We start from the raw sequence: 17,684 nt of genomic DNA, 5'->3' as shown, positions 1-17,684 counted from the left end.
CCCTGATCCTTGGCCTTGATCTTTCAGTAGCTTAACGTCATTCTCTTGAAGTTTATCATTCTCTGGGGTAACCGCTTCGCCTTTTGCAGATTTCTTCCAGTCCTTCATCTCTGCCACAAATTCCATCATGACAGTGGCGAAGGCTTGAGTCATTTCTCTGAGATCACTGCGGATATTTTTCTCCATGGCCAACATGAAGTTCGGTGAAGGCCCACCATCACCAGAAACAGCATTTCCTTCCTTTATAGTCTCTTCCTCGAACTGGTGTACGAGCCTTTCAACCGTTCTTCCCTCTGCATATGTTTCTTCCTCCTGTGAGCGATGACCTTTCCCCTGTGATGGGGGAATTCCTTCGTTCTTTTCTGTGCGCTTTGGAGGCATTGGGTCCCATCGGGCGTGCCAACTTGTTTATCACGAAATTTGCGGGCGTGCCAGGCACATGTTCGTGCCAAATTTGTGAAAATTATCTGACTTCGTTTACCAAACGTTGCGGCTCTCGATTCGATCGTTCGTTCTAATTCCTTCGAAATGACTCCAAAAACTAAGATCACGGAATGAGAAATATAATTGAATTAACATGGGAATCCATAAACAACATCAACGTTTGTTATGCCGTTATAAATTCGAATTAAGTTTTTACAATAAACTTGAATGAACATGCTGAAATCTACAGAAAACGATTGTTGGAAATAAAAATAACGACCAAGGAAATAAGAGGGATTTTTGCAGAGAAGTTGCTGTAGCTTTTTTTTGTGAATTTGTTGAGAGCCTTTTTCTGATCTTCTTCACTCACTTTTGTTCCATCCTGTACGGCAGTTTTCCCTTCCCCCATCACTCCACTTTCTTCCACGTCGGGCAATGGCAACAAACTGATACCACGTTTCTTCATTGGGCCACTATAATTTCACTTAGGCTTTTTATCTGTTTGGGCTGTAGCTCCTGGGCTTCAAAGACCTTGGCTAAACAACTGCAAGTTGGGTTAATGACCCATTTATTTGGGCTAAACAAATAGTTAATTAATAATATTCTATTTATTATCATGTTTATACGTAAACTACACATGGATGTGTAATAATACAACAATGTTTATAGACTATAGTAGTCAAAGCCATTTATTAGACCTAGCTAATTGAAATTGATGATCCTACCATAAATTCACATAAACAACACTGGGAAGGTGATGGGAAAAAACAAAAAATGAGACCAAAATGGTAAATTCACAAATAGTAGGTATGGATGGATAGGCATGGATGGATATAAGCACAAGAGCATAAAAGGTAATTTGTTATACACTTGGCACCAAAATAAAATGTTATATGTTTATGCCAAACTTTGTTTGAAAAATTAACTTCACCAAATACAAAGTAAATGGGATAAGAGGGAATTTCAAGATTGAGTTCAACCCGACAAAACTACTTGCACAGCACATCCACGCCACTGCTAGGAGCCAGAAAAGGCTACGGAAGATGGGAACTGTTACCTTTGCACATGATCAACATTAAACTCGGCGCTGATAGTTTCTTGCTGCTCGTGCAGACTGCTTCGTAGTGCCATCATGAAGAGGCTATTCTCTATAAAATCTAAGAGCAGGCTGAAGGCAAATTCGACATAGCAGGTATTTCAAGCTTTAGTTCAATTGGCATTGGGAGAATGATATGCCATGGACTGCCAATGACAAACCGAATAGATCAATGGAGCAGCAATCATAATTTACTTCACTGAACTGGATCTTGAGGATGGCAACTTGAACATGGGATATGACATACGAGGACCATTGGAATGACCATAGAACGGCTAAGCCTATAAAAGTGTTCCTATTTAACCACAAAAACGACGTTTACATTTCAGACCATTATAAGTTCGTTACACCTGTAATTTCCAAGAACGTCTACTATGGTGTCTATTTTCTACTGCATTCCACACCAATCTCCCATTTATGAAGAATTGAAGATGCATGCTCGAAGATTGAGAAATAAGAAATGGGTGTGCTTGCCTGGGTTGTATATCAGCAGGTTCCACATGCAAAAATGAGTCACATTCTTGACCACCAAGCTCCAAAAATCCCATACTTTTTTGGTCCTAAAAATGGAGAAATTATTGTGCGCTCGGTGATGTCAACTCCAAAGTGAATGGCTACGAGCTGCAACAAAATAACACCACCAAGTTTTCAACTAATCCTATAAAAGGGAAAAAAGACTTCACATCCATGAACCCTCACGCGGATATCTTGGACAGGTGTTTCCACGCGGATATCTTGGACAGGTGTTTCCTTCCTGAATAACCCCAACGTAAAAGTTGGAGTCCCTGATGACGGTACACAGATAACTAGCGCTTTGGGGGTGTATTTGGCTAGCGAAATTTCCTGTGCAGAATTCAAATTTGACCTTAAAGTTCCCTAGCTTGATCCCAACTACCAAAAAATGGAAGGGCGTCCCTGTATAGTCCCATAACAGAAAACTCCAAAGAAATTCCAGATCTTCATGAAGTTAATAGGAAAAGATCACAATTGCTCTAGAACGAGCCTAGATATATGTGCTCCACGTCATGCAGTGCTTTCTCTTGTTTCATTCCTACAAGAATTTTCAAACCACTACATCCAATCCTACAATTTGTTAAGCATCTTTGGGCTAATATGCTTTTCTAATGAATAAAACAAGGTAATCTTCAAACAGGACCAAGTATAATCCACCATGAATTTGTCTTCCTAAATCTCAATCTGAAGTCATTTATGGTGATGTGGTCATTGCACATCAATGCCTAGAGCCGTGAGGTTATTTCTCCAACCAAATCAGGTTCTTTTTTGCCAACAGCTTGAGAACAAAGGTAAGACAGAGACTGCAGCCATGAAATCAATGCTGGCTTCCTTATAACATCATCAGATTCTGCAATTTGTTGATACAACTGATTCAGGAGCATGTTCTGTCCATTCACAGGTAGCTGGACAATCAGCTGGGCCAACAACTTCATTAAACTAGGGAGAACCTGAAATAAGGAATCTCTGGATTTTACTACCTTTGAAGGCCAAAATAAACTGACTAAACGAGGTAGAAGTTTCAGAACGAAAGTACGAAACAAAGGTAACAATTAATAATACTCGAAGGTTGAAGTCAAAGTTGCCAGGATCGAGATCCTAAGTTACAAACTTACACAACATGATAAAGAGAAATTGAAAGCCTACCTCAAGATGCTTGCTATTAATTCATAATTTGTTTCTTGATCAGCGAAATTAACAAGGCATTGCATCAAGAGATGAAAATGTTCATTTCTGGTAAATAAATAACTTTACTATTTTCGGCCATACATTTGAACCAAGGACGATTTGTCTAATTCAAATAACTTTTCAAAACCAGAGATGAATCGAGAATTGCATACACTATCTCACAAGAAGATGCTCTCATTCTAAATTACATGTAATTATATTACGATTAAAAACCAAATGGGACGTTAACCACACCTTCTCCAGCACCAAAATCTACAAGTAAAATAGGGGAGAGACCAAGCATGTGAACAGAACCTATAATTTTTGACACAACACCAGCACAATCCAATAAAACAGCATAAAATTTTAGTTCTACCTGTATATCAACAAGGGAGAGTAGTCGTAAAAGCAGATCTAGCACCTTTTTTGAAGGTTCCAGTTCTCCTTCCCAGTGCTTCCAAAGATCAATGTCTTCACGGTTGACTGCACTGCAGAGGGTATTAACTTTTTCCACAAGACAGTGGATACAATAAAATATAGATGGACAACCAGCAGGAAGATATCTGACAAGAGCAACAACTCCAGAAGCCATTCCCTCAAATGGTGTAATTCCAGGAAATGCCTATATTGCCAATTTGATTGACCAAACAGAAACCTTAATTATGACTAAAGTCAATTTCAACAAGCATGTGGATTACAAGAGTTTCAATACCTCTAGAGATCTCTGCATGTAATAATAAACGAGTTGCTCCTTCAGTGAATCTCTTTCATTCTGACTGGGATCTTTACCTGAAGATATAAAAGCTACGAACATCGAATGCGCATATCTGGCAACTTTTCCATTGGGATGTCCCAAAAAGCTGACGAGATAAATATGTAAGGAACCAATGGCCATAAAAATTAGATATTGACAAGTTTACATACAATTAAAAACTTAGAGGTCCAACAAAGGATACAGGAACATGGTCGGAGCTACAACCTTCCTGAATACAGGGGCTGGTAACTGTTCAATACATGTAGGAATAACACGCATATAAAATATGATACGAGCGGTCTGAACCCCATCTGTGGACCAGACAGACCGCAGCTTCGCCATTTCGGAAGAACCTGCAAGGCATGCAGTATTAAAAATAGGCGGCAGGATTGCTGACAGCTGATGATAAGAAAATGGGTAAAACAAAGGTTACTTGCAAAGATCAAAATTAATACCATGATTGTGTATCAAATCATCATATGAAGGAATAGACTCCACAAACGAGACACAAGCTGATTCATTCTCCTGAACGCTAACAATCACGGCTCTAATTGTATCCATGTACTCTGGCAAACGCATTCGGCGGAAATATTCCATACAAGACAATGCAATCAATATTCTCACTGAAATCTGTAATTGAATTTCTTGGTTTACTCTTGAGTCTAGCCTGTGTTTTGTTACCCCTAGGGAGAAAACTACTACCATGAGAAAAGCAGATTCGGAAATTTTCTCTAGTTCACTGATCAGCTTATCCTGGCAGCCCAGAAGAACCAGTGTCACCTGTCGGTGCCACAAGTAGATTTTCTGACAATAATCCCAAATGAGATTCTCTACAAAACCCCGGGTATCCTCATTGGCTGAGGCATACTGGTTGCACAAAATACGAGTTATTGCTCCAGCTTCCTTGAAAATAACACTACTAATATGTTCTTCGATCTCATTAAGCACCAAATTCAAATTTTCCTTAGGGAGTTTGACAACTTTATCATAGATTCGCTGCAAAGGAAATACTTCAGTCAATAGTGCCAATGAAAGGGACACAAGCAGAGAATCGCGGTAGGCGACAGAACCACTTCGAACCAAAGCAAGTGCTATACACTGCAAAAGTAGATTAGGTTTTGGATTGTTTTCAGAATGGCCAATACATTCGGTTCTAGAAACCAAATCTCTTGCCAAGATCTCAATTCGTCCCTCAGCAGCATTAGCAAGATGCATAAAACCACTAAGACCAGATCTATTAATAGCTCTCAATGTTCCAGCTGCAGCCATGACTACGGCAAATGAAGAATGAGTATGGATAACAGTTTCTAAAACCCCTTTTACGAGATCAATTTTATCCAAGGACTGTGACCTCAAGGAATTAGAAAGAACCCACTCAATCAAATGTAGTAGCATGAGGCCCTGAGAAATAGTGCCAGAGGGGCCATCTTCTTGACCCCAAATTCGAAACAAAATATCTAGAATTTTTCCAAAATATATGCTCATGGAAGAGGAGAGAGCATAACCAATCCCCGCAAGAACATTGGAGACAAGCTCATCAGACAATAATATATCTCTGCAATCTTCTTCCAGTAACTTACAAAGAAACTCCAAGCAGACCCTTTTGGATTTATCAGTTAAAGAAGTTTGGAAAGAAATGGCACCTAGGAGGAGAATCCCTTCAGATAAGAAAAGGGGGCTTCTGTCAGAATGAGATTGAAAAGATAAAAGGTGCAACAAAATGTCAATAGCAGATTCAACAACCTGAGAAGACTGTCTGGATTTCCTCAACCAAATATAAAGAAGCCTAAAGAATAGGAGATAAGTTTCTTGGGGCAAAGACAGGTTTTGCAAGGATAAAATAGAAAGGAGAAGTTTAGCTTGTGGATCTGCAACGTGAAGAGATGCTTGAGAACTGACGAGTAATTTTAAAGCTTGGAGGTGATGAGTATTAAAGGATTGACGTTGAAGTGAATCTCTGATATCAGCCCAAGCTTGAATTATTTCCTGGGCAGAGAAAGAAGAGGGATGTACCAAACCACTCTTCTTGTTATCAGTTATGATGGTATTCCGCAGCCATTCTTCAAGGAAAAAATATTGAGACTGCTTTGCCATTTGAAGATCTTAAGTGTGAAAATAAGTATCCTTGACCACAATACCTACAACGTGCAAAAATAATTTAAAATTTTTCATTAAATAAACTTAGAACATAGGTTTTCGTCTGTGATTACTGTCATATATTTGTTTTCTAAATAAGAGTAAATGTTGAAGCACGCGCAATTACAAGAGATTTAATCTGCAAAATATTAGCTTGTGAGTCATGCAATAGCCATATAGAATCAACTTGGATGTTATTCATTGTCCTGATGTCGATATTTTCAAAGATGAAGGGGGTGAAACTGAGAACTCTTATCTTTCCTCCATAACCGGCAATGAAATATATTAGTGACCAGAAATTAAAAACCGGATCAAAATTTGCATCAGCTAAGACGAATAAATAAACAATATGTAATTGCCGTACAACATAAATTTTCAACATAAAACCAGAGTTAAGATCATTTCGCTGTACTTTTCACCAAATCCAAGTTCAGGTAACGCCAACACACGCCTCTCTGTTTTAGCGACCAAAAAATTTATACAAGCATTACGCATTCGAAATTCACAAACTTAAAGAACTGATATATGTAAATTGCATCTGCTTTTAGCCTTTTACAAAGAACGCCTCGAGAGTTAAAAATGTTGTCAAAAGATCTACAGGCATACACAAAATGTAAAAACATTTCAAAGGGAACAAAACTCCGGGATTAAGACAAGTGAAAAACAAAAACCACTTTCAATTGTAAAAGCCCAAGAAATTATGGGCGGCACAAATATAGTCGAAGCAAAGTAAATTAATATCAAATCCAGTTAAAAGCAAAGAGGGTTTCGAATGGCAAGCATTTACTCAATTTCATATAACTGAGGAGTACTTCCTCGTTCAGGCATTTTATCAAACTGCTGACGACATATGTATATTTCGACAAACACACAACCTCCCCCGTTTGGAAGACTTGCCTTAATTCAAGCCCACCCAACAAATGTTGCTGGAAGAGACGAGCAAAATCACCGCAGCAACTGAATGGGGTACGAGAGACGAAATTGTCGAAGAGGGAAGACGACTATGGAGAAAAAGAAAATTCCCGCAAAGCTGAACTGCCAATCGATATGACAAAGCCTAGATAAACCCGACTCCACAATAAATTGGCTGGCGCGCGGATCCAGTTATCGATATCCTGTTAACTATATCATTTTTATATGAACGAAGAAGAGTATTTTGTAAGACGATCTCACGAATCTTTATCAGTGAGATCGATCAAACTTATCGATATTTATAATAAAAAGTAATACTCTTAGCATAAAAAATTAATATTTTTTATAGATGACTCAAATAAGATATTCGACCCGCGAAATTGATATGTGACATCGTCTCACCAAAGTTTTTGTGTTGAATTAATTATAGTTCTATTAATTATATGTAAATGATTCATTTTAATTATTCTCGTTTTAATTACATAACTAAATTTTAGTTATAATATAATGTTAAATTTTATGACCATTTAATTGAATTAATTATCAAAATATAATTATATTTAATTACATGACTAAATATATCACGCTTAAATTTTAAGACCATTTGATTGATTTAATTATCAAAATATAATTATATTTAATTACATGACTAAATATATCACGCTTCTGATTATATAATAAATTATAATTTCTTATATTTATATTACGATATTGTACGTCATAGTGTTGGTACTTTGACAATTGTCCAGGAACTATGCTTACATGTTTTTTGAGGGGCCATTGCGTCTTCCTTAATTTATTTACATCGATCCATTATTTTATACTAGGTAAGGGGCACCTCAAGAATTGAGGTGTCTTACTCAGGTTTATAGTTCAATATATGAATATTTATATTTGTCTTTAGACAAACTAATCATGTGTTCATATTTGTGTAGGTCTTATTTAATAATTTAATTTTAAAAGTCATAAGTATTTTGATTATTGTAATTTTTTATTTTCTTTTATATCCATAGTCATATTATTAGTATTTCGAGTTGACATTGTGCTTAACAAAGTAAAAAAATATGAAAAAACAAAGAATTTATAAAATCGAAAATAGTTAGGAAAAATATTGAATTGGTATTAAAATAAGAGAATTTTAATAACAAGTCTCAAACTGGACATAAAATATTTGTTCATCTTAAAATTTAATCATAGATCTACTCCATAAATAGGTAATTATAAATTCGAAAATAGAGCATCCATATTTAAATCAGGGTAGTGGTTGTAAGGGTGCCACAATTAATGACATGGTTAACGTTAATGGATTTACGAATGTGATAACTTTAACTTAAATATTAGTTGTAATATGAACAATTAAATAATCGATAAGAACATTTAAAATGTTAGTGTAATCAAAGAGCTTTGAAAACTCGTTAATGTAGATAGGATTTCAATAGATATAACATTTTTTACTTGATAATTTAGTTGATGTATTTATGAATTTTGTAATTTTGAGTTTTTAAGATATTTGAACATGATAATCAATTTAATACACAGGACAGCTGAATAGATGATTACAACGAGAAACTAATAAAAGAAATCAAAGTATCTGAATAGAAATTGTTTGGAACTCGTATTAAGAAGAAAACGCAGGTCAGTAACATGTAAGCAAAAGAAATTAACATAGAGGTGGTTGATGTATTATAAAGAAAATAAAGTAACAAAGTGGGGGAGCAGTTTTCATATACGTTTATTTGATCAAGCGTAATCAAAAACTTATAATATGTCTACACACATGGACTATTACTAAGTATTTTCGATACTATAAGATAAATGTTTTATTATTCATTTAATGTACATGGTTGTTTTGATGGAGCTCGTTGGTATTTAGAGTTGTCTCAATGTTTGTCGCACAGTTTAGCAGGAGCAGGCGCTTTGATTCCATGTTAAGTATTCTTCGTAAGATGATTGTACATACTGAGTTGGAGTAAAATCTTTTTATTAGTTCTTCAACTTCTTTTTGAAATAGATAGTTGTATTGAAATGTCCACAGTCGATACATGTACAATAAAGATTGTTTTCCAATGAATTTAGTTGATATATTGAACATATAATTAGCAAATGATGGGTATTGAGAAACTATAACATAGCAAGTATTTTTTTTTTCCTTTGTATCCAAGGAAAAAAAACACATCACTTGATCGAGCTCCTAATTTTTCTTTCATTTATAACTTCCACGAAAATGACAATCTTGCAAATTTTTTTCTACAAATTTTTAAATAATATTGTAAATGTTTACACTTCAACCTAAAATGACTCGCTATATATCATCACAATTTAAAAGAGTTAATTATTAAATCTTAGTTCTGTCTGGGTTAGTAAATGGTAATAGTAACTCCACCAAAATATTATTGTCTTGTTTGCTAACATAAATTTCAACGCGTATTATGATCAAGTTTAGTCTTCTCATTACGCGGAAAATTATATTTTCAATATCGTAATGTACACAGTTTTTATTTTTTGTTTTCTTTTTATTTTTTAATCGATGAATTTGCGATTTTAGTCTTTAATTTAAATATAGTTTCAATTTTAATAATTTTACTGAAATGTTATCGTAACACCGATAAATACTGACGACGACAAAATATATACAATATAACAAGTGTAAATATTCATTGTATCTATTTGAATATTTGTCATTTGAGCATAAGCTCAGATTTAAGGTACTTTCAGTATCATATATTTTTTTTATCTAAAGAGTTTTTATATACTCGTCTTCTTATCCTATTTAATATTTGATAATAGATACATATGTATATTTGGATTTGTTGAATTTAATAAATAGTGATCAATATTATATACATTCGGTAAAGTCAGAAAATAATTGGATCGCCGACACTTAGTTCAGTTTTTACCATTTTACAGTGGATGCTTTTGAAAATAAGAAAAATGATTTTTTAATATAAAAAAAATCATATATTGCTATGCTTCTACACAATAGAAACAAGAGAAAAAAGACCGTAAATTTGTGCTTCATTTTTAAATATTTGAAGTAAACTACTTGTTAGTTACACTGATGTAAATGAGGAGGGTTTATTTTTTCCAAAAATAATAAGTTTTAAAAATGGTTAAAATCATGTTTGATTTCATTGGTTAATGTTAGATAATTCAAAAAATAAACTTGTTCAGTATAAAATTCAGTCTGTACTTCCATGTGTTTTTTGTCAGTTGCTAATGTACACAACACAACACAAGACAACCACTTTCTTTGAGCTTTCATCTTCTTAATTAAATTTTCTTCATGACTGAGAGAAAAAATAAATTGCATTAAATTCCCACAATAAGTCACTCAGTATTGAAAAAGTATACAAAGATAATCCTGCCATCTGTCACAAATTTCTTAGTTCATTTGCCTTGTTTGCATAATAGAAATCATACATACCCTCTGAGCTATATTTTTTTTATTTTTAAAAAATGATCAGACCTTTGTTTTAGCTGACCCCTAGTTCGTCAACGTGCACTAAATTTGACTGTAATTCACCCAATTTTTTTTCTCAATAAAATGGAGACGTGAGAATGAAATGAAATGAAATCATTTTTAATAATCAAATCATTATTTTTAACTAAATTCAAAATAATAGCTAAAAAAATGTTATTGTTATTGTTATTGTTATTATTATTATTATTTATTAAAAATAAAATAATAATTATTGATACTCTTTTAATTATTATAAAATTATTGTTATTTTTTTAATTAATATAAATTTATACAATAATAATAATTTTTCGTTGGACTTTGATTTAAAACAGCTGAAAAACTTATTTTAAATTTTAATTGAGCTTTAAATCTAAAAACCCAACAAACTTTTCAAATGAAAATATTTTTTTTTATTTTCAGCCGCCTAAGTCCGTGTAGATGCCTAAGTGGTCAATTAGCACTGTTTTGAAGCGGTCGACCGGCGTCTAAGCGGTAGCCTATGCCTATTTTTATATTACTTGTTAAATTAAATATGAGAAACTTTTGGTAGAAATATAAGAATGAGAAGTTTGGAAATAACATTCTCATTTAAATGTGATGTCAAAGTGGATACAAAAAATACATAATTTTAAAAACCTTATTTGAGTGAGACAGGCTTCCCATGAACGTATGGTATATTGATAAAATTTACATTTATATTTTTAATGAAAATGACAATTGTTGTACCCAAAAAAATGTACAGTAAGAATTGTCACATCAAAAAATAATATGATTATGTTATAAGGAAAAGGAGGGAGAAACAGCCTTCATTTTGAACTGTTCCATTGCAAGTACCCAAGAATCAATTGCGATGGCATTGGCCCCTACCCTTTTTTAGACTATGGTTTTTACACTTGGAAATTACAAGCATCGCACGTGCCCAATAGTATATTAGTTTATATGATTTCAACACCAAAAGTATATTAGTTTATACACAAAAGGACCAATGCTTGATTTATATTTTTGAGAAATAAATGTTTGTTTTATCTAATAATGTTAACTAAGTCCATTGATAACGTGGGGTATATGCGGTAAATTCTACACAATTTATACTAAACTCAATGAAAACGTTGGACAACATACCTTTTGTTTTTAAGATATTGTACTAATTTCTCTAAATTTCGAGTTTTGTCTCAACCCAATACATTAATTCAATACATGGATTTACTGGTGTTAGCAAAAATCTTTTGAGTACAATGAAACAAGAAATGGATTACATCTGCATTAGTTTTACCATAAAATCGCCAAATGCAGCAGTGTGCTGAGACTGGAAATGCAAATTTCAAGTGGGAAGACTTGATGATTCATATTCAGATTTGTGAAACGCTTTGCTATTTAGGACAGAAACTAAAAGCGTTTTTACCAGCATATGTGTATGGATTTGTATTTTTAGTACACAAACTCTGGATATCCTCTGCGAGTCGGTGTGACGAGGAAGACAAGCTCAAAATGTTGCGGCTGCTTTCATATCATCGAGTAGTTGTGATGGGATGAGTTACGTGAATTGGAAGCTGCGAAACTTGCGTTAGCGAATCCTGATGATGCTGCGGTACATAAGAAAGGTATGGGAGGATAGCCATGAAAATGATCGGGGGATGTCCAAACAGTCCAATTGGCTAAAGAATTCATTTCCATGACCTTCATTCCTATAATCGTTCCCTGCACAAAACAGATGTTGAGAATGAAGTGAAGTTATAACACAATGAAGGATAGGTACAGCAAAAATGGACTACTTTGTATATGGGATGAAAATTGGAATCTGCTTCACTCCAGACTAAAAGGTGTTCAGCGTTCTGCAGCAAGAAATGAGAAACCGAATGAGAGATCACATTCAAGCTTACAGAACAAAATCATGAGAAAGCAAACTCTGTATTTGAATCTAAACAATTGCCATTGCCTCATCTTGAGGCAGTTTCTCTTACCCAAGGTCGAGCATAAAACTTCCCGTCTCGAGGTTACGAGTTTGTCTATTGGTGACATGAGGGGGAGCTATGCCCAAGTTCAAATCTAGATCATAGGCTTTTCCAGCTAAGAGAAATCAAGGACAGCATGTGAATCAAAACAAGAAATTTTTCAAAGGTCTAAAGCGAAGAGTTGGACAATATTTCGAGCGTGTAGGATTAAAAATGAATTACGTTACTCAACGTGGTTACCTCCATTGTTCGTCTCGGAGTTCATCTCCTCATTGTATGTGCGCGGCTCAAAATTGGTGACTGCTTCCCTTCCATTACACTTGATAGCAGCCTTGTCATATGCCCTAATCAACATCAACAGATGCAGATCAAACCAGCATCCTCAGACAAATTTAGACATGAAGAAGGCTTTACTAAGTGATGTTTCTTGAACATTCACCTTGCAGCCTCTATCTCACTGTCAAACAATCCAAGATAGATATACCTTCAATGCAACATACCAAAAACGATGAATATCACACCATTTCTTGTATATCATTATGATTAATAACATATCAATCTTTTTATAAGTAGTCTCAGTTTTTGTGATGCCGTTTTACTTCTTGCCTAGAACCTGCCCCATCCGTGCTTCCCATCGTCCACATTTGTGCAATGTAACTCCCCGATACTTTGAGCTCCCTCTGGAGACTCGACTATGAGTACAGATGTTCGAATACATCAAGAATCTAAGTTGAGCTCAAATTATGGTGGTTGATAACCTGTGTGCCACCTTGTGCTTCTTAAATAAACTAATGACCTCAAGCAGAGCATTTGCTCAATATCACTCGATAACATGAACCTTAATCGAATAAGAACTTCAATTCAAGGAAAAAATAATTCAATTTTCTAATTTCGATCGCTCGTTTTCGCTTCGGCCTCCTCGAACTTACCCGTCGATTTATCAGCATCTGATTCGGAGGACGTCGCTGTGATGTTTGAGGAGGCATCTTTCGTCGTCGGATCCGAATCCAGATTCAAGAGGTTTATAGGGTTTTCGATTTTGATAGCAGTTGCTGCCGCCGCCGCCATAGCAGGTGCGTATGCGGAGTTTTTCTGTGTATATGTTAGAGCGTGAAGTAAGCCGAATGAAGCCTAAAGTCGACAGAAATGGCAGATGAATTCCTCACGGTTGCGAGTAGATCGATTTTGGCCTTGATGCTGAGCTCAGGAAATAATAAACAAGTGAAGAGAATGTTAGAAAAAAGGAAAGGAAAGAAGAGGGGAGAGATACTGACCTGTTCTTTTTCAACCGGGCCCACAGGTTTCTTTATTTTGTTTGTTGCGGTGGAGGGTCCAGAACAACACACGTAAAATTTTTGTGACCGGGAACGGAACAAAAACAGGTCCATTTTAACTTTTTGGTGCTTTCATATATGTAGATAATATATGTGAAGTTTATCTTAAATCTTTTTATTATTAAATATTATACTAACGATCTCTCATGTCTATATTCGTGAGACCAATTAACATGATTTATACTTATCATGAAAGTAATAATTTTGAGATAAAAAAATCCATATAAATTAATTGAATTGATGAAAAAATCAAGAGTAGATCTCTTGTGAGACGGTCTCACGAATTTTTATCTGTGAGATGGGTCAATCCTACTTATAGTAACAATAAAAAATTATACTCTTAACATAAAAAGTAATATTTTTTTATGGATAATCCAAATAAGAGATACTCTTAGCATAAAAAGTAATATTTTTTCATGGATAATCCAAATAAAATAGTATTACAAAATACGATTTATGATACCGTCTCACACAAATATTTGTCAAAAATCAATTGCCCAAAAAAAGAAGAAAAGACACACGCAACTGAGAATTAACGAAAATAACGAATCACGAAAAAAAAATTCAATTGATAATAAACCTAGATTTGGGGAAGAGATTTTTCAAAACGAAACTTCATTTGTTATACCGACACTCACTGGGCCCCGCCTCAAATCATTTTCATTCCTCCATCTTCATCCAACGGTCCTTATTCTCCCTGCTCATAAATCTAAATCTCCACCGTACAATCAGTTCAAACCACCACACCTTCGTCATCATCAGCCAATCTTATCCCACACTCAGATCTCAGCGTCAGAATCACACACTAAACCCCTTAAACACGATTGCTCTTCTCAGGATTACAGTCATGCACTGTATCTAACACCACGAAGATCGATACCCATTGTGGTTAAACGCCCAAGAAACGCGTACTATACATGAACTGTATCTAACACCACGAAGATCAATACCCATTGTGGTTAAACGCCCAAGAAACGCGTACTATACTCTATACGCACACTTCTCTTCGTGTGGGTGTGTGCGCGCTGGGTGAAAGAAAGTGATCTTCTTTTGTAATGGTGGAGGCACAGTCATGGACGACTAGAAGGGGCAGCAATCCACGGCTGGAACCCAGCAACGATCAGGTTTTGGATATTCCGGTGACCCCAACTGGGGAAATCCGCCAGCAGCAATATGCATCTTTGATCTCTCCCAATATTACGACGGCCGCCATTATTGCGTCTTGGTATTTCTCGAACATTGGTGTCCTCTTACTCAACAAGTACCTCCTCAGCTTCTACGGGTATAGGTACCCTATTTTCTTGACCATGCTGCACATGTTGTCATGTGCTACTTATAGCTTGTTGGCAATTAAATGGCTTGAAATCGTGCCCTTCCAGCAAATACACAGCAGGAAACAGTTTTTCAAGATCTTTGCTTTGAGTGTCATATTCTGTTTCTCTGTTGTTTGCGGTAATACTTCTTTGAGGTACCTTCCGGTGTCGTTCAATCAGGCTATTGGGGCTACCACGCCTTTTTTTACGGCCATATTTGCTTTTGTGATCACTTGTAAGAAGGAATCTGCTGAGGTGTATTTTGCCCTTCTCCCTGTGGTTTTGGGAATTGTCTTGGCTAGTAATAGTGAGCCTTTGTTTCATCTTTTTGGGTTCTTGGTGTGCGTTGGTTCTACTGCTGGCAGGGCTTTAAAATCTGTTGTTCAAGGGATATTATTGACTTCTGAAGGTGAAAAATTGCATTCTATGAATTTGTTGTTGTATATGGCTCCAATGGCAGCATTGATTTTGCTGCCATTTACTTTGTACATAGAAGGAAATGTAATGGCAGTAACGGTGGAGAAGGCCAGTGTAGATGGATATATGGTGTTTTTGTTGGTTGCCAATGCTACAATCGCGTATTTGGTTAACTTAACCAATTTCTTGGTCACAAAACACACAAGCGCATTGACATTGCAAGTGTTGGGGAATGCCAAGGCAGCGGTGGCCGCTGTTGTATCGGTCTTGATATTCAGGAATCCGGTAACGGTAATGGGGATGACCGGATTTGCAGTTACCATAATGGGAGTGGTTCTTTACAGTGAGGCCAGGAAGAGATCCAAAGCTACGGTTCATTGATAGGAAATGTTGAATTGAAGGGATAAGGTTGAAATCTTTGTTTTACCAATGTGACCCTTTTTGTGCCTTTGATTTAAAGCTCGATTCCAAGACAAAAGTAAAGATAATCTAGTTGTCCAGGAAAGCTGGTGTTGGGAAAGGGTTCTCTGTTAATGCTCCTACCTCTTTTGCTTTCCTTTACATATTTGTTCTGATATGGGTTGGTTTAAGAGGATAAAGTTTTCTCTTTTTCTTTCCCTTTATGTCATTCCATTCGTTCTTTTTTGAACGATATTAGAACACGGATAAAGACTCGATTCTTTTGGTATTGTTGATTATAACTAGCCCAAGTAAAATTGTAAACAACGTTGTTTTGCCATAGACCTATCTTTCTTTACCTGGAGGATACTACAGTCGTGAATCACTTTCATCATTATTGCATTGCAAACATATTTTTTCTATACTAAGCTGTGGTTGATTCTAATCTTGTTAATGCGAATTTTCATTTCTATTATCTTATTGTTGCTAAACTTTGACTCTCCCCTTGTTACTGGTCTTTTGTATTGTTGAGCTTGATGAAGATTATGAATTTAAATGGAATCAAATGATGAAAGATTAGGGATCCGTATTCACTTGTTTTCAACAAATAACCACCACAGTTAATTAGTTCCGGAGCAAAGGGATTAATTCAGCCCACTGGTGTTCAAACGGTGAAGGAACTAGGTGACTTCGACGTTAACATTAAACAGTAAAAATAGAGGGATGAAAGAACAAACGACTGCAAATCATTCCCTCAGAAACAAAAAGCTGACCGTTCTGTGATCTTGTCCTTTTGTTGGTGGTAGCAGTCTGGATTCTCATTATGGAGTGTCGAGAAAATTCTTATAATCTAGCAAGATTCATGAGCAGGTTGCTTCAACATATTTCTTCAAAATGTTGAATTGAGTTCATGTTTCAAAGTCTTTTTTTGAAAATGATGTTGAACACACGTTTTTTTCAATCTATCTGTTGATGCTAAATGTGTGGCACAAGTCAAATAAGAGATCTTAGCTACCTGGCATCTCTATTCCCACCCCTTGCTTGTCGGATTGAAGTAACACTTCTACTTATTTTTTTCTCTCTGATAATACACAACATTTGGCTAACTCAAAGCTAGAGACTTGACTATGTCCATCTGTATTCACTGTTGTAACCTGCGACCCTTGACATTCCAAACTTCACTGTATGATTGAAATTTTCTGTGTTCTCTAGTCTTAAAGTTTATGAATTACATCACCTGGTTAACCATCACCATTTACTGAAAGGTGATGAATCTTGTTGGAAACTTTGAAAGGTTAGCAAGAGCATTAAAGTTCTTCAAAAGTTGGTCTGGTTTAGATTTTAAAATTGGCCGTTGCATTTCCAATTCAAGAGAGAATTCAAGAGCGCTGTCCAATGTTAGGCTGGCCTGTTCCATTACTTTATGTTGCTAAAAATAGACAATTATTCAAACAAACTTCACTTTTTTCATGGTTTCCTCTGGTCTCCCTCTGCTGGCACCTGTCGTTGGTACAATGTTCACATGGGAGGATAGCAACTCGATATCCAGCTCATAATATGTTGTACAATTTTTGCTCACAATATTTATTGACTGGTATTTTTTTTAAAAAAAATGATTGAGTGCAATCTTAAATAAATCTCATTTTTTTCAGTACACAAATAAACTGAATTTCATGCTCCCACATACAATGCTAATACCTCGTTTGATTTGATCAAATTACAATCCCTCTTCTCTAAAGACACAAGAAAAGTAAGACAAAAAATCGGTAACAAAATTTGGATAAATTGGGATATTCCATCCAGAAATT

General features: G+C 35.5%; 2 protein-coding genes across 5 annotated transcripts; one reads left to right on the top strand and one right to left on the bottom strand.

The window, feature by feature from the left end:
* Positions 1-2,514: 2,514 nt before the first annotated feature.
* LOC140980993 (uncharacterized) lies at positions 2,515-16,829 on the bottom strand. 4 transcript variants are annotated; one of them, XM_073447170.1, is made up of 6 exons: positions 16,650-16,829; positions 4,409-6,091; positions 4,156-4,306; positions 3,912-4,059; positions 3,576-3,821; positions 2,515-2,982 (listed from the first exon to the last, which is right to left on the bottom strand). In XM_073447170.1, exons 2-6 carry the CDS (start codon positions 6,045-6,047, stop codon positions 2,758-2,760), a joined length of 2,409 nt encoding a protein of 802 aa, XP_073303271.1. In that variant the 5' UTR covers positions 6,048-6,091; positions 16,650-16,829; the 3' UTR covers positions 2,515-2,757. The 4 variants fall into 4 exon arrangements, with proteins under 4 accessions (XP_073303271.1, XP_073303272.1, XP_073303270.1 ...); XM_073447171.1 differs by lacking the exon at positions 16,650-16,829 and adding an exon at positions 6,987-7,186 and having other exon boundaries at positions 3,621-3,821; XM_073447169.1 differs by lacking the exon at positions 16,650-16,829 and adding an exon at positions 6,987-7,185.
* Positions 14,682-16,351, top strand: LOC140980994 (probable sugar phosphate/phosphate translocator At1g12500). Its single transcript, XM_073447174.1, has one exon. The coding sequence runs from the start codon at positions 14,803-14,805 to the stop codon at positions 15,856-15,858; it is 1,056 nt and encodes a 351-aa protein (XP_073303275.1). The 5' UTR covers positions 14,682-14,802; the 3' UTR covers positions 15,859-16,351.
* Positions 16,830-17,684: the final 855 nt, after the last annotated feature.

Source organism: Primulina huaijiensis, chromosome 7 (genome assembly GCF_012295235.1).
Source record: "Primulina huaijiensis isolate GDHJ02 chromosome 7, ASM1229523v2, whole genome shotgun sequence".
Classification (NCBI taxonomy): Eukaryota; Viridiplantae; Streptophyta; class Magnoliopsida; order Lamiales; family Gesneriaceae; genus Primulina; species Primulina huaijiensis.
Note: the sequence above shows the minus strand (reverse complement) of the source record. Positions and strands in the feature narration are given on the sequence as shown.